This window comes from Beta vulgaris, chromosome 4 (assembly GCF_026745355.1).
Source record: "Beta vulgaris subsp. vulgaris cultivar EL10 chromosome 4, EL10.2, whole genome shotgun sequence".
NCBI classification, from domain to species: domain Eukaryota; kingdom Viridiplantae; phylum Streptophyta; class Magnoliopsida; order Caryophyllales; family Amaranthaceae; genus Beta; species Beta vulgaris.
In genome coordinates, this window is record NC_079205.1 from 45706233 (window position 1) to 45732882 (window position 26650).

General features: G+C 35.2%; 2 protein-coding genes across 5 annotated transcripts; both read left to right on the forward strand.

Annotated features, from left to right (window-relative positions):
- The first annotated feature begins 1305 nt into the window (after positions 1–1305).
- Positions 1306–8965, forward strand: LOC104891150 (hypothetical protein At1g04090). 4 transcript variants are annotated; one of them, XM_010676806.4, is made up of 4 exons: positions 1306–1513; positions 1772–1930; positions 6453–6982; positions 7721–8965. In XM_010676806.4, exons 2-4 carry the CDS (start codon positions 1795–1797, stop codon positions 8756–8758), a joined length of 1704 nt encoding a protein of 567 aa, XP_010675108.2. In that variant the 5' UTR covers positions 1306–1513; positions 1772–1794; the 3' UTR covers positions 8759–8965. The 4 variants fall into 4 exon arrangements, with proteins under 4 accessions (XP_010675108.2, XP_010675111.2, XP_010675110.2 ...); XM_010676809.4 differs by having other exon boundaries at positions 1814–1930; XM_010676808.4 differs by having other exon boundaries at positions 1843–1930.
- Positions 8966–11390: 2425 nt separating this feature from the next.
- On the forward strand, positions 11391–21524 carry LOC104891149 (uncharacterized). Its single transcript, XM_010676803.3, has 10 exons — positions 11391–11805; positions 12825–13094; positions 14729–14855; positions 16778–16839; positions 17012–17224; positions 19049–19170; positions 19561–19699; positions 19914–20039; positions 20289–20417; positions 21220–21524. The coding sequence occupies exons 1-9, from the start codon at positions 11467–11469 to the stop codon at positions 20313–20315; spliced, it is 1425 nt and encodes a 474-aa protein (XP_010675105.2). The 5' UTR covers positions 11391–11466; the 3' UTR covers positions 20316–20417; positions 21220–21524.
- The last annotated feature ends 5126 nt before the right edge of the window (positions 21525–26650 follow it).

The window sequence follows — 26650 nt, forward strand, 5'->3', positions numbered from 1 at the left end:
CTTGCAATTGTTGCTAGCTTCGTTTCTATTCATGCTGGTGTCTTTAAACTATAATACTCTAGTCTAATTTAATAGATTATTCAGGTTTTCCTTTAAAAAAAGGATATCCTAATTCCTTAAACAAAAATGTATCACTAGAGCTTTGGAGGCTTCTAATTCCAACATTATAATGTACAATTAAGTAGTTTTAAGAAGATGAGAAGAAATTGCATATAATATTGGGAAATTTGCTCAGGTACCCCTGAGGTTTGACGTAATTCCCAAATTACCCCCCATATTTGAGGAATTCTTCAGATACCCCTGAGTATTGGGTTTGGGCTCAAGATACCCTTACTATGGACGGAACCCTAACGCCGTTAGGTTTTCTCCCTCTCTCTCCCTAATTTTCTCTCTCCTCCCATTCCCCCAACCACTGCCAACACCCCTTCCCCAACCTGCGACCAACAGCAGGCGACCACCACCCACTCCGGCGCCGGCGACCCTACCCCCTCCCTTCGCCGGCCAGAACAGCAGTACCCCCGACGACCGTACCCCTTCCCTTCGCCGGCCAGAACAGCAACACCCCTGGCGACCCTTCCCTCTCCATTTCCCCCACCCTCGACACCTCACCCTAGCCCTCCCTTCGCCGGTCAGAACAACAGCACCCTGACACGACACCACGCCCTCCCTCCTTTCCCCCTATCGGAAATGTCCCCCCTTCCCTGTCTCCCACCGTGAGTCGACCCCCTTCCCTTCGCCACCCAGATATGTCGCCCACAAACCCTTAAACCCGCCCTCAAAACCACCCTAGGCTGCCGTTCTGCTGTTCTGGCCGGCGCCAACGCCGAGGGTGAGGGAATCTGGAATGGGGAAGGGAGGGGTAGGTTCGCCGGCGCTGGAGTAGGGAAGGGGGGTTTGGCACAGGGTGGGAGAATGGGAGGAGAGAGAAAATGGGGGAGAGAGAGGGGGGGAAAACCTAACGGTGTTAGAGTTCCGTCCATAGTAAGGGTATCTTGAGCCCAAACACAAACCTCAGGGGTATTTGAGGAATTCTCCAAATGTGGGGGGTAATTTAGGAATTACGTCAAACCTCAGGGGTACCTGAGGAAATTTCCCTATAATATTTAGTTAGAACATTTTATGTGGAAAACTATTTTCCACCTAACTAGGCCAAATTCCAAAACCGTAGGACCCAATGCCCCATTGTACTCATGTTGGTTGGCAAGGTTTGGAATTGATGGCATTTATTATGGAGGGAAAAAAATCTTAAATTTTTTCAAGATCTCACAACAATCATGTAGAGCTAGCATTGAAAAAATGATAGTAAGGTTGTTTAAATGTAGATAGAATTGGGGTCATCATATAGAGAATTACAATCCACTCATTATTTTATGCGCATAAAAGTATGCTTTATCCTAATGTCTAAGAGATTCATGCTTCATTTTTCTTAGCTTAAAGCTTGTCTTAAGCTTTAGCTTTCGTGAACATCTTTCCTTCACTTTTCTTTGCAAGACAAGCTTGATCACAGAATATTGTACGTACTAACTTCTTGCTTCCCCAAATTTGTTGCACAATTGCTACATTTGTTGCCTAGCTAGTGTAATTGCCTTGCACGCCACATTTTAACATCTCATTTTGTGTATATTTTTTAGTTTCCACTTTTAGTTTTCAGCTTAATCAACAAATGTGACACGATTTTAGCTTGCTTATCAACTTAATTAGTTAAGTGGGCTTAATTCATTACTCATTAATCTGTCTATATATATGTGGTGATCTTATATTGCATTTTTAGGATTGACTTACATATTAGAGATTATGGGAAACTGCCTAACAGCTGATGATTCTCCTCCTTCTTCTTCAAAGATGGATGCCAATGCCGTGACAAGATCAGAAGCTTTAGCCATTGATGCTAAATTCAGTTTACCTTTTCCTTTACCAGAATGGCCACTAGGTAATAATTTGTCTTTTGCATTATTTATAGTCTTAACTTTGTTATTAATTTGTCTCGACTTATATTTGCAAAACATCAATTTTTATACTTTTTTACTAATGGATAATTAGAGATATTAATAGTTAAAGTCGTGCATTGATAAGCATATAAGTCAAAATGTAACATCTATTTTAAAACAGAAGAAGTGTATCATAATGTGTTGTTACATTGAGACTTATAATGAGTTTTGGAGGATTATAAATAGAGTGCTTCTATATTACAAATACCTCCCTCAAATATTTGTTTGTTAATTGTAGCCTGTTTTACTTGACATCTACTACTAGCTGTTTGTATTGACTATTTATGTTGTTTGTTTGATTATTGGTTGTATTATAGGTGAGTTTGATAAAATTTGTTTACGAGGTTGAGTGTCTACTGCGAAATATACCATGAAAGTACACTTAAAATGCATCAAATGTATTTTCTCGGCTTCCTGTCACTCTATTAGTCAATAGCTTTTTAAAGAACCTTCAAGGTACAGTATACTTAATAAGCATTCTAGTTCTTGTTGAATTTTATTAACATGCTCTCTGACCCGTTTGAATATCGTGCAAGGGAAATTAATATTGTTTTCTTTAAAAAATAAAATATGTAAATCATAAATTTGGATAAGAGAGTTAAAAATGAAAATATTAAGCAAAAGTAAACATTATTAACACCAATGACCAATCAGCACGTATTACTTAATTAATATTATATAAAAAATATATCTCTTAAGGTTGCATATATTAAAAACAATTTTTCAAAAAGTTGGTCATTAGTTGAGACTTGAGGCCTTTTTGGTATAGCTCATTTCAAGTAGGGTTTTAGTGTGCTGAATAGAGTAATTTATGTCGGGTTTGTGAAGCCTGGATCGGCTCATAACTCTCACATTTGAACTTAAGTCGATTGATGTCGAACTTCTTTACGCTAAAAAATTTAAGTTTAAACTCAAATTGTTTTTAAAGATTACGAAAATTCTACATGATATCTCGAAGGTTTTTGAGCTTCTATATATATGGTAGAGACTTTTCAAATGCAACTGTATGTAGTAGCCCCAAGTTTTTTTTAATTATCCTATAATCTTATCTGGTGATTTGACGTTAAGTTGCTATTAATCAACCTAAAATAGTACTCTAATTACTAACTTACCATTTTGACATCCCTCCAATGTCAGTTTCTCTTCGCCACACCATTTAATTTCCCTCTTTTTTCACATGTAAAAGATCACGCTCCCTTGATCTCTTCTTTTATAATCTCTTCTCTTCTAACAACATGAACTCATCTTCTTCAAGAAACTTTAAACACCATGTCAGGTCCTGCTATGACCATGGATGAAAGCCTGAAATTGGTGAAAATCAAGAGTTGTAACAAGTGCTTCTCTTCGAAGTTGCTGGAAACTTCTACTTCAAATAGCTAGGATATAACGCATGCGATTGAAAACAAAGATATTAAAACACACTAACAACGAAACTGAGCACATCTTCCTAACAAATTGTTGAATCGAGTGAAAGTGAGTTTCTTTATAGTATATATACTATGGTTGAATGTCAGAAAAAAATTGAGCTTTCCACCTAAACACAAAATTCGCAGAATAATAACCTTAATAACATGAAATTGGGCTACTTGAACTTAAAAGTGGGCAGAGCATAACAATCATGTCCCTCACGCGAGAGCCCATTGGGCTTGAAGAGTGGATGCAACATAGCTCTCCCTCATACCTAGCACTAAATATTCCACTTAGAAAGGAGGGGGTAGATGAGAATTGAACCCGTGACCTTTATGTCATGCTGGCTCCCATACCATGTTAAAGGACCAACTCAACCAAAAGCTTAAGCTCATGGTTGGAGTCCCCGTAATAGTTTAATACTCTATCAGGCACTAACCGTGGTTAAGCAATTAAACATGATATAACACATGTTTTAACGTCAAAATCACCAAATAAGGCTATATAATAGAATAATTAAAAAACTTGGGGCCATCACATATAATCGCATTTGAAAAGTGTTACCATATAGAAACTTAAAAACCTTGGGGCAACTATGTAGAATTTTCCTAAAGATCATGGTAAAATAATTACTCTTTACTAAGAGGTCATCATTATCCGTTTTCAGTTTTTTTTTTAAAACCAAAAACAAAAATATGAAAATCAGAAAAAGTAGTTTTCAGTTTTTTTTGTTGCCAGTTTTAAAATTGACGTTATTGGTATAAGTATTACTAATTTTAAGTTTATTATACCCCTTATATCATATGACTTTTATATTTATAAACCAAAAAAATGAAAACTTATCATAATGCCGAACGAGCCAAGTTTTTACTTTTTCTTTTGAGCTTTTGATTAGTGTTGTACAGTTTTATAATGTGAACTATACATTCCAAGTTAAAGATTTCGAAATATAAATGAAAGAAAATTATATAAAAAACAACTTTTAAGTCTACTCACGAGTTTATCAAACCAAACTTGATTTTGCTCAACTCATGGAAATCCAAACGAAACTCAAACAATTCACGAGCCAATTAGACTCATTAGCATCATAGCTAGTTATGTGATATGCTCTTATGATACATATGTAAGATTATATTTGTCGTAATATGAATTAAACTGTATCACAATTTCATATAATTCATCAATTATTTAAGCTTAATGTAGTCAATGATGCTAAATATATAAGGTCAATGGTGCAATTTGGCAATAATAGCTTCCATGAAAATAAAGGGGGAAAACCCAAAACAGAAAAAGTAATTAAAGCAGTTATTTTAGCTTCGCGGGAGATGAGAAAATATAGGAAAAACAAAACTAACAAGGTAGAAATTTTCTAAATCACAATTTTTCATTTTTTTTTTGAATATTTTTTAATAGAGAGAATAATAATAATTAAACACATTGTTTTGACTATGATGTTTTTCAATAGGTAGGGATAGGGTTCTCCCAAAGGGAGGGGGAATATATTCCCTCAATATGAGAATTAAACAAATTATACCCTGATGAAGAATTAATTAATTAATTAATTACAAAATGAACAAAAGCTCTCAATTTTTGGTGCTATTATCAATGATAATAGCAATATTGTTAGGCAAATGCATTTGCTACAAACATTCCAAATTTGTTGATCATCCTTCTTCAAAGCTTCAAATTGTTTCTAGGAAATCTTTAAAAAAGTCTTTTGATGAAGAACATCCATCCAAGCTTCATGTTGTTTCTAAGGAAACATTAAACATTGAATCCTCTTTCAATCTTCCCTCTCCATTACCCAGTTGGCCACCTGGTAAACAACACCCCATCTCTTGCAAAATATTATTGCTTTTATATTTTTCCCTAAATTTTAATTTCCGCTTTTTTTTTATGTTTTTGTGTCATTTCGTGGCTAATTATGCCCCTTTCATCTAATAACGAAGTTTTATCTACTTTCTCTGAAATATATAACAATTGAATATTATTTATAAGGTGTAAAAATTCAATTGTTACATTGTTTATGTTAGGAAGGAAGTAAATAATTTGAGAGTTTATCCTCATGGTGTTAAAATTTGACTTCATATAAGAAGATATAAATAATGTTTATGGTTAAAGTATCTCTATGATTGTTTTATTTTTTCCTTTAGCAGAGTTGAAGTTTAGAATTATATTTACTGTACTCCTATGCTATATCGTGCTACTAGGTGCATAATAAACATGCACCTTTTATGCATGATTGCATGCAAACACACCAATGCATAAGAACTACGTGACAACCGGAGATAGAAAAGCTTAGTGTATATAGTATTATAGTTGTACTACATATATTGCAGAATTTACCTAACGAAACCAAGACTTGCTTTGTAGTACATATCTTTTGGATATGACTTTGCTATTTGTATAATCACAGATTATTAAGAGAGACAACCTACTTTTAATATAAAAGTAAACCTAGTAATTAAATGGATTAAACTAGTCACCGAAAGAAATTAACCTACTTATTATTAGACTAATTCTCTTTTTAATATCATTGCCTAATTTTAATTTAAAAGTAGGTGGTCTCTTACAAGACAAACTCTAAAAAGCTTTGACGAACTACATGTTCAGTTTTGGAGGAGGAACGAGGTGGAATAATGCTAACATTTTCAAGTATATGGTTTCATATTATTTTATCTTTTAAAATAATTTATTAGGATTAAATAGACGAGATTGTTCATTTTCTTTTGTTACAAACTTACAAAGTAAAAAGATTTTCCATATGTAATTGTAGATTCTTCGCTAAACTTAATGCACTCTCTAATTACTAAGCTAAACTTAACCTAGTATTGGAATTGTGTTTTTTTGGGAGTCAATTTCCATCATGGGCATTTTAAGGATAGAAATTTCCCTTACCCTCCCTCTTTACTCTCAAAGTGTCTAGCTCGCACCATCGCTAACCCAAATTTGGTTGATATATGTGAGGTTCTGGTCCAGTATGACAATTCATCTCACCAATCCGGAGACAAAAAATTAAAAAGTGCACTTTTGAATTTCTTTTTTGTTTATGAATAGGTAATGGGTTTGCAAGTGGTACAATGGATTTTGGAGGTCTAGTAGTAGCAGAAGTGACAACTTTTGACAAGGTGTGGGCAACATATGATGGGGGACCAGACGATCAAGGGGCAACCTTCTTTGAACCAACTGGACTCCCAGAAGGGTTTTTTCTATTGGGATATTATTCTCAATCCAACAATAGACCTCTTTATGGACGTGTTTTGGTAGGCAAAGATACTAGTAACCCTGCAAATCCAGCTTTAAAGTGGCCTATTGATTATGCACTTGTTTGGAGCAGCAAATCTCTAAAGGTTAAGACAGACTCCCCTGGCTACATTTGGGCACCCATACCAACTGATGGGTACCAAGCTGTGGGTCTTGTTGTTACCACCACACCAGAGAAACCTCCCCTCGAAAAGGTTCGTTGTGTTCGATCCGATTTCACTACCTTGTGTGAACCTGACGAATGGATATGGGGTCGACAAGGTGGTGTTGATTCTGATGAGTTCAACATTTTCGAGTCAAGGCCGGTTAGAAGAGGAAAACAGGTGCTCTCTCTACTCTATATAATCGCAATCCTAATTGAAAATGATTTGAAACTTACAAGTTAGGTGAAACTGATAACTTAGCTAAATATTAACTGTTTGGTAAAATAGGTGCTCTCTCCGTCCTATAATATAGTGATTATTTCCTTTTTAAGCGGTCTCCAAGATAGACCTTTGACCTTTACATTAAAACGAACCTAACAAGATCTTTCATGAGTATGTTTTTTTTTTTGTACTCCATCCGTTTCATATTAATCTACACACTTTGACATTTTACACTATTCACAAATTGCACTTTGACCCTCGTTTGTGATTTATACGTGCATAAAAACATAGTCATGTGGGATCTTGTTAGATTCGTCTTAATTAGTATGTATTTTACTAATATGTACTTTTTATAATTTTTACAAATACAAAACGAAAGATATATGTCCTCAAAGTTTTGCATTGGCATGCGTGAAAAGTGTAAGTGGGTAGATTAAAATGAAACGGAGGAAGTATATATTAATGTGTATATTTGGTCAAATAATTAGAAGTTTAACATCAAGAGAGATAAACAAGCACTATATTATGGATGGGACGGAGAGAGTATTATTCATTTGTACAAATTGGTGATGTGATAGTAAGCATATATAACAATCTCCTTTGCAACTCTTGTGTAGTCTATGTTATAAAGTTCTTTAACTCGAATATTAGTAATAAGTCCTAATCCTAATTATTAAATAATCGAATTATGGTCAGGCATCAGCAGTAAGCGCAGGCACATTTTTATCTCGAAGTGGTGGAGGAACTACAGGAGATACCCCTCTTTTAGTGTGCTTGAAGTATGTGAAGAAAAACTCCACTTACATGCCAAATTTAGAACAAATTGGGACATTAATTAACACATATGCTCCAAAGATATACAGTCACCCAAAAGAGCAATACTTACCTTCATCAGTTGAATGGTATTTCGAAAATGGAGCACTTTTGTACAAGAAAGGAGACGAATCTAATCCGATCCCAATCGATCCGTCGGGCTCAAATCTCCCCCAAGGTGGTGGCAATGACGGAGAATACTGGATAGATCTTCCAAGTGATAAAAAAGAAAGGGAAAGAGTAAAGAAAGGGAACATGGAATCAGCTTGTGCATATTATCATATTAAGCCTATGCTTGCAGGAGCTTACACTGACTTAGCCATATGGCTATTTTACCCATTTAATGGACCATCAAGTGCTAAAGTTGGATTCTTAAGCATACCATTAGGTGAAATTGGGGAACATGTAGGAGATTGGGAGCATATAACATTAAGGATTAGTAACTTTAATGGTATGTTAAGGAAGGTGTATTTTTCACAACATGCTGGTGGTGAATGGGTGTATCCTCCTAACCTTGAATTTACTGATGGTAATAGAGTTGTGGGCTATTCTTCCTTACATGGACATGCTTGTTATCCTAAGGCAGGAGAGGTTTTGCAAGGTACTAGCTATGTCGGAATCCGAAACGATACTGCTAAGAGTGACAAAGTGTTGGATACAGGAGTTGGTTATAAGATCATTTCTGCAGATTATTTGGGGGTTGTCACTGAGCCTTCTTGGTTGAATTATGCAAGGAAATGGGGTCCTAAGATTTCTTATGATATTGCCAATGAGATTAATAAGATTGCTAAATTATTGCCTGGAGGCCTTAAGGACAAATTTATTAAGTTTACTAAGAGTTTCCCTGCTGAATTGTTAGGGGAACAAGGGCCTAATGGTCCTAAAATGAAAAGGAGTTGGGATGGAGAAGAGATAAATTAACACCTATGTTCATTCAATTTTAGTTTTTCTAATTAATATAGCATAGGTTGTGTTTTCCTTCATGTAAAAAGATAAAAATAAAGGTGAATTATTTTTTATTTAATTTATTTGGCGTAAGAAAAAATTGTAATCTTTGTTAGTTTATATTTACTTTTACTATTTAGTTTGTCTTGTGTAAAACTGTCTTATAATAAAATTATGATAAGATTAACTCATTTTGTTTTTCAAAAGCTAGGGTCTCTCTATAAGTTTAAGAGGTCACTTTTAGATAATGTATCACCTTAATTGTATCTCAAAAGGATCACTTTTACTATAAGTGATCATTTTATGACTTTAAATTATCGTCGATTGCCATTAATCACAATAAGTTTTTACGAGATTTATCCTTTACTATTTCTCAAATGTAAGTACATCATATTAGACCTTGGAGAAAAAAAAAAGTGCACCAGAAAAATTGTCAATATCACCAAAACACATCGACTCAAACCACACAACCACACTATATATTATATCAACGAAAAGTCTGAAGAGCTTATTATCAGTACTGACCCCGAGTTCCTCTTTTTTAAGAGGATCGAGTTGCCTTGTCAACTATGTAGTTGCTATTCGTTCTCTCTCTTTATCTAGGCTAAATGTCCCAAAAACGGAATCAAGCACGATCATAATGCTTGTTGAACATAAGCAATCTTATTACCACCTAGGCGGCCGGACTAGCTAGGCGACTTGAATCAACATTTACTAAGGAAGTTATAGGGTCGAATAGATTATAGAAATTCACTATTTATGCTTGAAAACACGGGTAAGTCAAGCTACCTCTTAACGAGTGTGGGATAGTCAATCACAAGCTCTTTTTAAAAAAAGACTTGATATTTGCTTTCGTGCAATTTATTCAATTGTGTACTACTCCCTCCATTTTCTATTCTTATTCCTATTCGGATCTTTTTGTGAGAGAAAATTGATTGAAATAGGAAGAACTTTCATAGAGTACTTGAATGCAGTTTATAGTAGGTGCTAATGCTGACTAGTGACTATAATAACATATATATAGTTAATTGGAGATAGAAATGAGGTAGAGCCTTAGAGGAGTATCAAGAAGCATAAGTGTCGCTAATCACGCTTATGCTTGCTTTCAGTTTGTAAAATTATGGATAGTTTGTGAAAATAAAACTTTTATATACTACTTTTTTCGAGAAACTATATTTACATGTTTTTCTAGCAACTTAAGACCTTAAAAGTTGTATGTTTGCCAGAGACAACCTTACCCTATTTTCAAGCGCTGGCCTTAAACTATCTATAGATGTCGAGATTCTGTTGGGTTTTTCCTTTTCCCTACCTTCTCAGAAGAGTGTAAAAAAAATGACACATATGCTGAACACATGTGAGATTTGTGTGGGTCGACATCGAAAACCAGTAAGTCAACACCGGAAAATAAAGTAAAGGTTATTTCTCGCAAAAAACAAAAAGTTTTAGGTGTTAAGTGACTAGATAATTTTTAAAAAATTATTTTCCTCAAAAAGTGGTATATAAAAGCTATCTTCTGACAAATTTTTCTTCCATCTATCACACGTCCATAATATATCTAATTCAATATAACTTCTTTTCAATACAATTTAATCAAAGTCCAATGTTATTTATGGTCTGTTTGGGATCATGGATTTCATTTCAAATTCTGGAATTGGGTCAAATGTGCTGTTTAGATATTTCAGGAATTTGGATTTGTATTTGGCCCAAATCCAAGCCATTAATGACATTGGTCCATGTTTATGAATTTCAAATTCCAACTCAATTGACGTGATTTGAATTCATCATTCATTGTTTCTTTCTCCTCTACCAGTACTCCAACCCCAACCACCACAACCCTTTCTCCTCCGCCTTGTCAGGGATTCGATCTCCCTCCTCCTCTAATACCGTCAGCTTCTCGCGACCATCCTCCGGCGATTGTTAAGGTCGAAAACCTATATTTTTGAACAATTTTCAAAACAAATCTTTGATCTTATAAGCGATTTGGGGTAAAAGAAATTATTTTTTTTGCTCGTTTTGAGGTGAATTTTAAGTTTAAAACTTTGATTTCATCTCAATTAAACTACTTTGTCAATTTGGAATCTAAAATTATTATTTTTCATTCAAAAAATTAATTTGGGGCAAAAATTAGGGTTTATAATTTCAAGTAGAAACTTAACTTTTAATTGATCCACAAAAAGCACTAACATTACAATTTGAATCAATATGGAACGTTTCAGATAGAATAGCATAAAACTAGATTTTTTTTCTTTTACTTCAAGAATTGATGTCTTTTTTTTTTTGTTTTAGTATTTTCGGACAGTTCACTTCATGTTGAAAAATGAAATTCTATTTCCAAACACATCTTTTGGATTTGAATTCTGAAATTTCAAATTCTAAAATTGAAATTCATCATTTAAAATGAATTGCTTGTTTCCATATGCAACCTTAAATTATTAACATGATTTGAATTCAATTCATTAAAACAAATGAAGCTTTCCTTTTTTTAAAAAAAAAAAACCTAGCCTGATGATCAAATAACTCAAGCCTTCTTTTTTATTTTGAAAAAACAAAAAAAAAAGCTCTGAAGCCTTCAATAGTACAACAACGGTCAAAAACTGTATTTTGGCGCCTATATAGTTATACATATATAGAGTTGAGTTGAGAGCCAAATTTAGATAAGAGACTGAAGAAGAACAACTCCCAGGATGAGCACAACCACTCATTTTCTCTCTCCTTTCCTTTACCAACCTCTCAAAACCCCTAAAACCCTAACCCTAATTTTCACCAAAATTCCCCAATCTCATAATCCTCAAATTAAGCCCCAAATTATAAATGCAGAGAATAAACCAGCTCGCAAAAACCCTAGAAAAAGGTCGTTTGGTAGGAGGTCAGTTCTTAAGAAATCATTCACTCAGGAACAGGTGGTTTTTACAGCTCCACTTTCCGATGATCCAGAAGTTGGGATAATTGGTGGAGGAATGGCGGGTCTTATTTGCGCTCTCTATTTGGAAAAGAGAGGAATTCGTTCCACTGTTTTCGACACGGTTGGTTAGTTTTTGTTTCGTTTCTTCTATTTTATCATGCCTTTAGTTTTTAGATTGTTGATCATTTTGAAATCGATATGAATAATCCCAACTTTCACGCATTTTGCCAGAATATTTCTGGCTTTTGATTAATTGGGTAGTATGAGTACCTACTGAAAATAATCCGAACTTTAATTTACTATTGTTTTACACCATATAATCATATACTTCCTCCGTAACAAAATATATTTTCTAGATATTGTTGTAATAAATAGATGTTACACTTTCTTTTTAGGCAACAATCTTTCTCTATCTCTCTCCTATTTAATAAATTGCCTAGAAATGTGAGTTTTTGAAAGTGTAACGTCTATTTTGTTACACAAGAAGTACCTAAAATGGATTAGCGAATGCAAGAAGAACAACAGTTTGGGTTACTTGTAAGTTGTAAAGAATCCTCTTAATGTCTTGAACAATCAAAAGTTGGGATTTCTTCGAGATGATTGAAAATTAGGATTATTCATGTGAATTTCATTTTGCATTTGGGTCTCATTAAGATTGAGGATATTGTTGTTTTGGTAAAATGGAAAAACTTTTTGGATATAAATAATATAGTGGTAATACTTGCTCCATTCCCAATTGATACACAATTTTTTTTGTTTGTTTTGGGCTTATTAGCGAAACAATATTGAATATCTATCAGTTATTTCTATTTGTAAGTTGTATCATGCTTTTCAATATCTTTTACAATTTTGCTAAAATTTTCAAGAGAAAAGGAAAAAAAGGAGAAAGCAACTCTTGACTTTTTAGCTTAAGTTTTTGTTGGAAAATGTCTCTCTGCTTGCCAAGGACAAGACTATGCTCAGTGACAATCCAAATAACCCACATCTAGCTGGATCTTCACGAGGCTTAATCTTCATTTGTTAGTATTGACCTCTTGTAGATGAGAATTTAAATAAAGTTTGAAATTTTTTTTGCTTATTCTTTGGTCCAGTAATTACTCATTGGAGTTCTGAGTTTCCTGATAGTTGTTCTGTTCACAGGGAATGCATGGTTTGGGGGGGAGGATGGGAACAAGAATTATTGAACCTCAGCACTTTGCTTTCGACCATGCTGCTCAGTTCTTTACTGTCAGTGATTTGCAGTTTGCTGAGTTGGTGAATGGATGGATTGATAAGGGAATAGTACAGCAATGGCAAGGTACAGTTGGAGAAGTTGAACCTGGGGGTCAGTTTTCTCCACTGCCTGCTTCCCCGCCACGATATATAGGTGTTAACGGAATGCGTCCACTAGCTGATTCGATCTTGTCAGAGGTGATTATGCTTGCTTTCTCACAAAAGTTCTTGTTCTTATACTGCCAGTTACTCATTTTGAAGGAAATGTATTTGAGTTGTCGGTTGGCTTGTCAGTAAACTGTGTATATGAATCTGCATCATTCTCATTGAAGTATACATTCTGTGTGATATAGTCCCTCTCACTTGAAGAGTTGGGTGATCTTGACAAGGTTATTTGAAATCCATCAGGTGACAGTAGCATCCAGATGATGATCATTCTGCTTGTACTAGTACTACACGAGTCTAGTCCTAACAAAGACTTAAGTTTTTGTCTATTCTTCAGATTAGATTGAGATGATAATATTACTTATCAATTATTATTTTAGCAAAAGATTAGAAAAATGTCTATCTTATTCTTAAGTAATGACATATCTGAAAAAGGGTATCACCGTACCACTCATGAGAACGGTTTCCTAATATAACCATCTCCTTGCAATATAAAAGAAAATATGACCTTGAGCTTGCATGACAAAAAAAATATGTATATCTAAAAGAGGGTGCCAAAATAGTGTTGGGTTATTTCTTATTTGGTAGGGTCGTAGGGGTAGTATTAGGTTTCTGTTCTTTACTTGTGGAAATCAGAGGAAGTAATTCGAGTGTGTAGTTAAGACAATATGATGAAGGAAATCGTAATTCTTACTACTTGTTTGGGCCCATTTCATGGACCAGCCCATTTCATGGACCAGCCCATCTCAGTCAAATTTACTAAAATACCCTACTTTTAGGGCAATCAACCCTCCACCAGCTGGAATTTGACCTAAATACCCTAATTTATTGGAATTCACAACCACTATATATGTATATAGCATCTCTCTCTACAATTACTGCTTTCTCTCTCTACCTCACTTAGTGACTTGAGCGTTGGAGGGGCGTTCCCGGAAAAAAAAAACCGGGTTAGTATTTCAGTGTGCTTTGCATGTTTACCAGCCTCAAGACCCATCAAAGATTTCATATCCTCTTAGCATCCAGTTGTCATCCCTTCATCGTTACTTAAAGTTTCTTAGCAGAAACACTACTAATACTGATTGGAGTCTCAGTGAACTAAAGTGACTTCACCACAGTTTAACACATTCTTGCAGACAGAGTTACAGAACTAAATGATTTTAGTCTTCCTCTAGCTCTCTCATAGTTTTCTTATGACATTTGCTTTCATCATATATAAAAGGAACAGAGAGATCAAATGCGAGAGATACAAAAAGGATCAAAGGGAAAGCAACCCTGTGTGATTCCTGGAGCAGCATTGTATTACTACTACTATAAATTTTTCTATTTCTTTATTTACAGAGGCATTTTAAGGATATCTCTATAATTGGGAGTAGCATGTGCTGTGTGTCACCCCAGGTCACTCTGTAGATCTTCTTTAGATCCGCCCCCTGGTATGTTTTCTTTAGCTAGATTCTAGACAGACAAAAGGGCTAAGGGGAGCGCATGAAGAGATATATGCTGTTATCTAGACATTCTGAATTATTAAGTTCACAACCTATCTTTAGGCTGACATGTATTAGTTGTCAAAAGATTGTATTATATGCTGTTATCACTTATCAGACTTCAATCAAAAGCATTTCTTTTATTCCATGACCCTACTAATGAAGCTGGTGTTTTATATTATGCAGACAAAACTGGTTGAAGTCGTAAGGCCTTGTTGGATCAGTACATTAGAGCCATTTAGTGGAATGTGGCATTTGAGTGAGAATGGAAAGCCACGCGGAAAATTTGACACAATTGTTGTTGCACATAATGGTAACTTTTGCAACCTCTGTTGTTTTCATTTCTTGTTCTTTTCTTTCTTTTAGCACTATTTTTGTTCACAGTAAAATCTAATGTATTCAAAATAGATGTATCTAAAGTCTTATCTGGCATTCTGAATGAAGTAGTTTATGAAGAGATATATGATAATTTGGATGACGATTCAGGGGTAATAGGTGTTCATTGTGACAAGAATGTGGAATTGCTTAAAGCTCTCAGGTTTTTGTATGATTTTATGGAATAGACTCAGTTCTGTTTGGAGTTAGAATCCTTTTTTTTCGTGTTATGCAGCAGTTTTTTTCTTGTTCTTGTTACGAAATATAAGCATGATTTGATCACACTTTTCTTTCACCAATTTCTAGTTAGAGGAATACTGGTAATCTATAACTAAGAAATTTTCTTTAATAGCATATGGAAAGGCAGGGTCTTTAACAAGCACCAGTAGTTTAGGATAACTTTTTTTTTGGACATGTATCCGTAAAGGACCAGTAGAATGTAACATAGGCAAATTACTGCCATCAGTCTTGTGGGTATATTGCATTGCAAAAGTGTGAGAAACCACCTATAACATAGATGATGCATTGCAAAGGGTGGAATGTTGGCCTTTCAAGAAAATTCGTGTAAGGAAGATGAATGTGGCAGAGATGCGTGTTTGAGGTTGATTTGTGGTACAATAAAAAGAGAGAACCTGTAAAGAAGAGATCTTTGGTTGGGTGGTAGTAGCATTTATTAAGAATAACAAGAGTGAGAATCAACTACGGTGGTTCGGAATATTCACACGCATATGAGCCTATGAGGATACATTGATTGGGAGAATGGAGACTTGAAACCTGGTGTGAGGGAGATTTGAAAAATGTGTAGGAAGACCAAAGACGACCTTGATGGAAGGGGTACAAGGAGACGATATTGGGTCATGAGGATTACATTACAGTGGACAGGGGGTAAGTGGTGGAGTATATATGTAAGCAAATAATGAGAAAATGTCTTCATCTTGTAGCCAACCCCATACTTTTTGGGGTTAAGGCTCTTATATTGTTGTTGTTGTTGTTTTCCTATAAGATAGTTCATGTGCCAGGATTATGTTGTAAATGTAATAACTCGAAGAGAAATCTTTGTTAGACTTAGATTAAAACAGGTTTCCGATGACTTTAAATGGTTTTGGCACTGTTAAGTTACTGAAGTTGACACTTGTTATACGAACTAGACGTTGTCCTTCCCTAAAATCTTTCATTCTTGTTATTTGTGATCTTCAAAAATATGCACTTCTTCCATTTGTTAATAGTTGTTCCAATTTGACTTAAACGCCTTCCGATGCATACCTTTAATCCTTTATATCTCCAACTATTTATGACTAAAAATTAGATATTATGGAGATAGATACTTTGAGACAAAATCCAACAACATATATATGTAGTTCCCATTTTTCCATTTATGTCTGTCCCAAGTAGATTTTCCATTTCCTTATTTGGTATGGGTCCGCCAATTAAAATATTATTTAACTTTCATTTTTTATTATACTACCCACTTTCCCACATAATCTCTCCTCAATAAACAATTCATGAATAGTGTACCTACTTCCTTTTTTTAATTCTAATTTAATATAACTAAGGTCCCACAGCCCACTTATGATTTTTTCTTATACTTTTGCCCAATGGAAATGGGAATTCTATTTAGGGGCAGAGGTATATATATATATAGAAAATATGGTCAAAGGAGAATGTGTGATTGTCAAATTTTGGGACTTGTTCTGGTAATTACTTGTTCAGCCTGATGCCTATTCGATACAGCTTGAGATTGTTTTGTTGACAACCTAGGTTGCAGTTAACATCCTTGGGATATACTGTCTCTTTGACTGCACAAGCCTCTTGGTGTATTACTGGCAATGAAATCATGTTAACTTTCTACTTTGTCATCAGGAAAATGTGCAAATCGCTTACTTGCTTCTTCGGGATTGCCGCTTATTGCTAAACAGATGAAGGTGTGTGGTGTCGATCTTTTATGTGTAGCTTATGTATTCATCCAGTTCTGACTATATTGTTTCCGTAATCATTTTTGCATTATTCTTAGCCAACTGATTTATGATAGTAACTGTTATGCATGTACTTGGAACTAGCACCTTACTGTTGAAACTGCATTGAATGTTTTTGCAGAGATTAGAATTGAGCTCTATATGGGCCCTCCTTGCAGCATTTGAAGATCCTCTTCCTTTGACATTTCCCTTTGAAGGAGCATTTGTAAAAGGAATTGATGCTTTATCATGGATGGCAAACAACTCCGCAAAATTGTCTTCTACCCAAGGTGGTCCTCATTGCTGGACCTTCTTCAGTACAGCAGCTTTTGGAAAGCGGAACAAGGTTCCACAGGTTTGTTAATCCTTCAACCGTGGAACATGGTAATACAGATATGAATCTATGAGAAATGTAAAACACTGCTCAAAGCTTATAGTAAGAGCTTTGAATTCGTCTCATGTGTTGGATCTCATAGGCTAACAAACTAAAGGCACTCGGGAGTTAACTTGCTCCTGAAATCCCCCCTCCTCCCTGAAAAGTACCAGCGATCTTTCTGCTTTTTCTGGTAAGGGTGATGCATTGAGGGGGTAATGGAGACAACATAAAGAAAATGAAGTAGCATCTAGATGGTGTTGGAACTTGGAAGAGATGATATAGATAATACAAGGAGAGATAGAGGGAAAGGGGAACTGGGGAACTATTATTCTCATTTTGGGGATAATGCATCACTCAGGTGGGGAGGGTGGGTCCAATTACCCCAAAATGAGGGTGATTATTCCCCACTCCTTAACAAATTACCCCCAATCCAAGCATAAATGTAAAAATGATCTAAACTCTCAGTTGCTGATGAAAATTACTATAACTAAGCTAAACCTATTAGGGGTTAGCTTGGAGGTATATCTGCATCTCTGATATCCCAATGTTAATTGTTCAGTGGTCAGATCAGTTCTCTTGCCAATATATTTATATGTATGTTTCGTACTCTAGTTGTTCCAAGGTAAGTTTATATTTGGACTGCTAATTACTTAAATCCATGATAGGGGCACTCTATCGTTGAGTCGTATCTCTTTCCTGTTCCTATTGAGAAAGTAGAACACAGTCCTGAAGTTTAGCCAGGTCCTTTGATTTGTTGGCTTAGAGAAGAAGTGGTTTACCAGGGATGGAGATGATGGGTTTGTTGAAAATTCACTCTGCCTTCACAAGTCCCCCCTTGGCCCTGTTGAAAACAGTGTCCCATGAGGTTCTGGTGATGCACATTAAAATGTTGAAGGTTCTAACTTCTAAATCATTTTTGCATTTTAACATAATTGGAGAAGTAACTGGACAGTGGAGACAATTTTCATCCTTGATGTTCTGAGGCTGAACAAAACTTTTCTCTAGACTTTCTTTTACCTGTTTGATAATTTGAATCTTGCCAAGTGTGGTCTTTGAGGGTTTCCCTCACCTTTTACCCCTACTCTCACCTGACATGCATATATTGAACCAAGAAACTGTGAGAGTTAAGGTCTAGTCAGGGTCTTTCTCCTTACTAAAAGGAAACAAGGTATACGGTTGTAACTTACAACCATCCTGAAATGTCCTCTACTTGGTTAAGTTAACAGTGATATGATTCTGGAAGCTTGAAAATTATAACGTTGGAAAGTCAACTAGTCAAATTTTCTAACCAGCGTAAATTAGGAATATCAACATCCTTTTTTAAGGATAGATACTACTAAATGGCTGCCACTATTTGTGATGGTATTGTTAAAAGGAAAAGATGATATGGTCCCTAGAGCCTAGCATAAGGACAGAGCAAAGCCGCTTTTTAAGGGAAGGGAGGTAAAACTTTTTCATAGGCACAACTATTTATCACTCGTACGAAGAATATTTAACCAATTTTACCAAATTATACAGAATAAATATACGCTGAATTCTAAAACATGTCTGAAGTTTACGCAATAGTGGTTTATGATACCACTCCATACAAATAGAAGAGTAAATTACTAGATTTTATAGAATAAAAACGAAAAATTGTTTGACAAAGTGCCCAGAGATGTGGCTAGAGCACCTTAAGCTCCCTCAACTGAACCTGACTGAGATCGATGTGGGCCAATGCCTCATGCCTGCATTTCACCTTTTCATGCAAAGTGCTGGCAATTTTGTCTTTATGTTGCTGAATATTAATTAACCTACTATTAGGAAAACATTCCAAATGTCACAGCAGAGAAGGTGACGATGCTGATGCTAGAGGGTGTAGAGAGTGCATTAGGGCTGTCAAAAGGATCACTGAAGAAACCAATTTATACCAAGGTGCAACTGTGGTAAGGAAATTATTTTCTAAGACTGACAAAGTCTCCATTCATTCATGTTATTCGTTTTAGAAATTGTTTGGGAGGCTTCAAAGAAGTTCTTAGCAGGAAAAAAGACAGAAGATGTTACATGTTTTTCTACCTGTCAATGCCATATATTTGAAATTTTATTCCTGGGAGGATCGGGGGGGGGGGGGGGGGGGGATGAGCAAAAAGAGGAACGGAAAATGCAAAGGTAATATCAACATTAACGGGTGAGGAGATTATTTTGACCAATACAAGAATCTCTCATAAAAATGTGCTGTGATAGATCCTAGAGGTCATAATTATCTTTTTTAATTATTAAATAGGAATTTGAAGTATAAGGGAATGAGCGGTTCCATTTCTTTTTGTCATCTGCAGGGGGGCAGCCCTTCCAAACAATATTCCAGGTACACCATGCATCTTTGATCCTCAGGGAAGAGCTGGTATATGTGGTGATTGGCTGCTAGGATCAAGTCTAGAGAGTGCTGCTCTCAGCGGGATGTCAATGGCTAGTCATGTAAGCATAAGATTGTCACTTGATCATATTCGACCTTTTTGTCTAATGCCAATAGTAAAGCAACATATGCCATCCCTGCTTAAGTTCAGTTGCAGTGGACATTGAACAATCAATGAGTTTGGTTGAAAGCTTACAAGCCTGACGCTCCTTTTTAAAATTATCTCCTTACTTATAGCAATAATGTTGACAAGTGAGCTGGGAATCAAACTTGCAGATTGCAGACTATTTTCAAAGTGGTGGAACACATGCAGAGGATTATGCTATCGGCTTGCACAATGAATTCCAACAGATAGAAGGATACGACATCGGGCAATTTCCGGGAACAGAACCTAAAGAAATGGTAAATGAATCTCATACATATCAAATATGATTGTTAATACACATTGTTTATCTGGCTTTCCTGTTTTACCTTGATACCAGGGTTAAAAAAAAAAAAACCCCCCGCTTGAGACTAGATGATACATACTTTCCATGACTTTGTGGAGAGTCAGAAGTCTTGGAATATTTGTTGTTTGCTGTTGCAGAATGTGTTTTGTTGCTGATATTAACGCTAGTTTTTGCTTTTCTTTTGTTGAAATGTCGAGACTAGGTGAGGGAAGAACTTGTACAAATATAAAGATGGTAAAGTTTGTAGGGATCTATCACAATATTCTCTTTGGAGGAAGCAAATAGACTAATAATTCTTGATCTGAAGCATGGACTATTGGACTCATAAGAGGTATGTCATGTACCAAAGTATCTTGCTAAGTTTTGTTTCCTCGAAGTAGAGTGTAGGACTGTAAACTGTGTATACTTCATGTGAAGTGATCTTTCTTGGAGTTACAATAAACCGAGATGTTAAAAAAGTGATATGAGAAGTTTTTGTTGAATTGATGACATCATCACGTCTAGCTTGGAAGTATAATCTAGCATTAATAGCGATGTGATGCCCTTTTGACAGATGTGTATCATCGCTTGTCCTTTTTCCGCTTCACTGGCTGAATTCACAAATTTTCTAAGAAACCATATGGTATGAATGCAAAATGGCAATTGTACAATCAAAGTTTATTTATATTGCTTCAAACTATGTTAAATAAAAGGTGTAGTAACACTATGAAATCCTGAACCAGCTAAGTAAAGATGGATATGTATTCTTCTTCTTCCTTTTTTTTTTTTTTTTTGTTTTTTACATTTTAAAAAGGCCTACATTACCCGATGCAGACCTGAATTCTACCCTAAATTACATAACTCGGTTTTGATCTGAACGGGAACTAACCCTACCAGAAAGATAATTTGACTAATATTGATTGGTATATCATATAAGCTATTTGACAATAGACCCCTGAATTAAACGACCGTTTTGTGATCGCACCTGCTCATATTACCTTAAATTTGTTTAGCCTGCTCCTTTCTGAATGTGCAACAGCTCATTGTTTGCTCACGAACATTGGACTCTATCTTGTATCCCTTGGGGTCAATCTTGCAGAGTTGCAGTATATTATTCTCATTAACATGATCAGTACCATCATTCTTTATTGTAGGTTCTTGAGACGCTCTTTTGAGTCTTTGGGGTGTTTAATGACAAAGTTATCGTCTCTCCACAATTTTTGGCTATTCAAGCTCCAAGTACCCGGATCAATCAGAAGTTCGATTCTGTCTGAACTACTCATTGCACGAGTAAAGATTTTGATTTTATTTAGCTATTTCTTGATTCATATTTGTATGTATGTAGGTTACACGTTGATCTGATAGCCATATATAGTTTATGCCCTTGAATATTTGGTTGAAAACTGACCCAAAGATGACTTTGAATCCAGTAATGTGCCTCTGCATGTTGCAGTTCAAAGAGACTTCTAACGTCTAATAGGTACTGCTAAGTAACTAAGTACATTAGTGGTTTTCGGAGAACGATCTGGATCGAGAAGCTAATGACTTGGGCCAAGAAAAGAAACATAAAGAACGATCTGCTTAGGAAGAGCCGATATAAAATTGTTGGTCTTGTGATTAGTCTCCAACCTCATCTTATCACCAAACCCTAACTAATGACTTGGGCCAAGAAAAGAAACATAAAAAGTATTGAACCGAGAGATTTACCGTAATACTTCCTCCGTTTCTAAATAAGTGCAACATTAGCATAGTGTTTACTATTCACAGTTTAAACTTTAATTAGCTTTAGCTTTAGTGATTTACATTTTAGGAAAAACATAGTTATGTGGGATCTTGTTAGATTCGTCTGAATGTGAATTTTTTTAATATCAACTTTTTATAATTTTTACTTATTGATAATTGAAGATATTAATGGTTAAAATAATGCATTGGCAAACGTGCAAACAAGAAATGTTGCACTTATTTAGAAACAGAGGAAGTATTTGTTATTTAAGTAGGATTACTATAAGAGGGGTGAAGAACTATGAGCATATTTTGCAGAATTTAAAGAACACGAGATTTTGCGAGGAAAATTTTCATAGATCAATTAAAAACCTATAAGGGATTTTAGACTCAATTTATCTTTCGTTAATAATAGGTCAATCAACATTGAGTCACTACTCGTGTTCCTCTATGAACATCAATTCCAACAATAGTTGTTCCTTTCTTGACTTTAGTTAAAGTCCGTTTTTTAACTTCACTCAAAGCTCACTTGAATACATACTTTCACTCAAAATTCCAATCCTCCAAAAAAAATACAACATATTGAATTTACACTAATAGAACAAACAAACAACTTAGGAACAATTACAATTGTTAGGAATTGCAACGACACTAACTCAATTTTAAGTTTTATGCTCTGATTTTGCTACGTTAGTGTTCCGCACAAATGATGACTAAAATGATTTGTGCATAGGTTCAAATAACTCAAGGAGTTACAAGTAATGAATGAACACTTGATGTAGGATAATTTTGGGTTTAATATACTCTAGGTATATTCGAGTATATGATGAATGAAATCAAAATATTGCTACTTCATAATCGTTCAAAAATTTATATCATCCCTAATCAAATTTAACCCAATATGTATGAGTCCGATTTAGATCCACCCAATCCAAATCCGACCCATACTCATCTTTCTTCGGCTTTGGTCCTGTTTGGCACTAGCGTTTGAGATAGCGGTTAGCGATTGGACAAGATTGAGACGCTACTTAAGAAAATTATGAGTGTTTGGTAAGGTAGTAGTTGTAGTAACGGGTAGCAGTTGGAGTAGAGTATGAGTAGCGGTTGCGGAACGTTACTACAGGTAACGTTTGAGATTTAGATGTAGCGGTCTAGCAATAGCATAAGGTAGAATAGTTAACCAATTAATGTTTTTTTTTTCTTTTACTATTTATTAACTGTTTTATGTTATGGCAATTCAATGTTTGTTTTATAATAGCAGAGATGTAATTTAAATATTTATTTAAAGATAATATATTTTACAAGTATTTCAGTTAAAACTGGTAATATAAATTTTTGAGGGTTGAATATTTTCTTAGATTTATACATTTCTTTGAGCAGCTAAAAAATCATATACTCTTTTTTGTGTAACTTCTTTGAAAAAATAAATATTGAATGAACATATGAAATTGTTTTAGTTCATTTCATATTAGAATAAATGTCATTTATTGTCTTTTACAATTCCAACAGCTACTTTTGCCAAACACTTCTAATTAAACAACTAATTTAATAGTTGACCACTGACAGCTACTAATAGACAGCTAGCAGCTACCCCCAACAATTACAGCTATTACAATCGCTAACAGTTACTAGAACCGCTAATTTTGCCAAACATACCGTATGTAGATCTCATTCACTTTCCAAGTCAAATATGAAATACTCTAAACAGGACTCTCTTAATCTTTTACAGCTCACCGTGGATCTCTAAATCCCCAATCTCTCTCCTCAAAACGCGGCAAAGCCCAAATCTAGCCCAAATCACCTCCCTCTATCTCTATTCTCTTCTTTCTCTATTTCTCTTCTCTCTCTGCCACCATTTTCACTTCTCCTTCTTAGTTCTTCCTCCTCACCTCCTCTCTCCAAATTTCACCAAAACCCCAGATCAAATCTAAAAAAACCCATAAAAACCCACCATTTATTTTTCCATTTTTCACTCTAAAAAAAATAATGAGAATCCGAAGATCTGCAACTTCATCTATATCTCCATCTCCTACCGTTTCACCTTCATCTTGTTCTTCATCATCTTCTTGTTTTTCATCTTCAACAACAACAACTACACACTCAACAATCTCAACTCATTCACTCACCTCTTCTTCAAACTCAACTTCTTCTTCTTCTTCTTCCCCTTCACTTTCACTTTCTCTCTCCTCTAAATCCAATCGCCGCTGCCAAGGCCTCGATCTACTAGTCAAAGCTGTATACTACGTTGCTGGCTCAGTTGTTGGCGTTCCTTACATTCAAAGGCGTGTTATTCGTCGTCGAAAACCCGCCCTTCGTTTCGCTAACCTTGTCATCAATAATAATTCCGAGCATGTAGATTTAGATGTTGATGAACAAGTTATTGATTGTAGTAGCAGTAAGCCAATACCGATGCCGAAACCAAAGAATAAACAAAAGAGAAGATCAAAGGGAGCTGGTGCTGGAGCTATCCCTTTGAAATACCATGACTCTCTTTTACAGTCATGGAAACCCAGCGATCGTTCAAGGAGGAAAACAATTAAAGGTTGAAATCCATGAATTTGGATTGAGTTAAGATCTGGTATGTGATCTGGGTTTTTGATTTTGGTATCTGGGTTTATTTTTGTTTTTGTGATCTTCTTCACAATGCATTGGTGATGGGTAATTTTTTGTTGTAATAGAAGTATTATTATTCTTATTAGATATATAGTATATGAAGTAAGTAGTATTATTGTTCCTCATATTTTGTACTAATGTTTTGTTGTGATAGTATGAAGAAGCTTGTATTTGATGTATTATTATTCTTTGTTGAAAATTCATGGAAATTCTATGAATTATTTTATGATCTTCTATTATTGGAGAAGCTAGAACTAGAATGTTATAATCTTGTTTAAGAGTTTTATATAATTTGATCTTGATTGGCTAGCTTAACAGAATTTATGGTTTTTTTTTTTTTTTTTTTTTGCATGTTTGAATTGTTAGATTTATGAGGTTTGCGTAATTTATAAATTGCATTGATCGGTTACATATTTTGTAATTTTGAAGAAATTGAGCTTTTTTCTTTTTTGGGTGTTTGGGGATGTTAATTTTCTAATAATAATAATGCCTGAGAATTGCATATAGTAATCATAAATGGGATATAAGTTTGTATTTATTTTTTCTGGATTTATGGAGTAGAAATCAACTATTTAGATTTCTGCTGTCGGTGGCTTAAGATTAGTGAATTCTTTTACTGGTTTATAGAATTATAGAGCTAGTACTATTATGGATTAAGCATTTTCTGCTATTTTTAATTTAGTATGAGCAGATTTTATAAGCTGAATTTTGAACAAAAGCAGTGTTACAAGTTTTGTTTGTGCATTTGAGAAGCTGACAGCTGAGATGTTTGATGGTGGATCATCAACTTGGAGCTTGAGGGTACAGATCAAAATTCTGTAATGACTGGTTAAATCAAGCAGTTTTTGCTTCTTGCCTATTTTAAACAAATTACTATATGCAACATGCTACATCTTAATTGATGACATGGGTTAGTTACAAGCACTAACAGGGGTTATCAGTTTATGCATATGTTGGATTAGACACAAACGAGGTTACTCATAATATCGCATCATGAGAAGAAGGCATGATGAAGGTGATACAGGTGTTAACTAGGTTGCATATAGACGGATACGGGTGCGGATTCGGGTACGGGGATAGAAAACGGCAAGATTTTGAAATTTTAGGAAAGGATACGCATACCCATACTGGCATACAGGATACGTATTGTATCAGGTACGGGTGCGGGTACGAGTACGTGAGCTAGAAAAAGTACCCATGCTAGTGTTAATACTGTTCAACCAAACAACACTTTGTAAGAGTGAAAATTTTCAGTTCATTTGAGCATTTTTTTCCCGACAACTTTTGTGAACATTTGGTAAGATTAACGTCTTTCTGGAGCTTGAGGTTGAGGGATAACAACATTAATCCTCTTTAATCTCCCCTCTTTCCCCTCTTCCGAGTTTTCAGTTAAACTTGTAATTTGTGATGTATCATGCAAACAAAGAACTTTTGGACTAGAAGTTGACAGTGAAGTTGATGTCAAATGATCTGAGCTGGTCTAGAGATGGGGTGATAAATTAGTATTATCTGGTATTCTGGTTGCTGGATCTTTTGCTACTATGCACATGTGTTGCATGTATTTTGGAGCATTTAATAGTTTATGATAGTAATTGATGTAGTATATACGAATTTCTAACACCATTTGCCGCCTCCGTTTTTGACTAATCAAGCTAAGCTTGGCGTAGTGGAAAAGAGACAAGCTTTTAATCTTAAGGTTGGGGGAAAAACTCCTAGTAGGGCAATTAAGAAGAGAGGATCCCTTACCTTTCTCTCTTACTCCCAAATTGTTTAGTCTGCACACATAGGTCGGCTAGACTTCTAAGATGTTCTATCTGATAAAGCTTTGGTCTAATGATTGAACTTGCACATCATGACTTTAAGCTCATTGGTTTAAGTCCTAGTAGACGAACGCTGGGAGTAAGTTTATCTCGACCCTCTCTAGTAGGATACATATATATGATGATGTGAATGCCTTGATAGCTAGGGCTCTGACCCAAGCCTGTATTCGTTACCATTAAAAATATGTTACTAATTCTGTAAAGATTTTGACCATGATCAAAGATGATCATTGATGAAATTGACTCGAACAGACTTGGAAGTTGTTTGCTACGACTTCTAAGGGTAAGAGGGGAGAAAGTGGATATTTTGGCCAACTTAGTTTGAGTTGTTGATTTGTTATGTTAGTGTCAAAGACAACAACTTTGTTTCGTATCGTTTTGAGCTCAAGGGTCAGAACATGAATGTCAAATTAGAATACGTTCCCTTTTT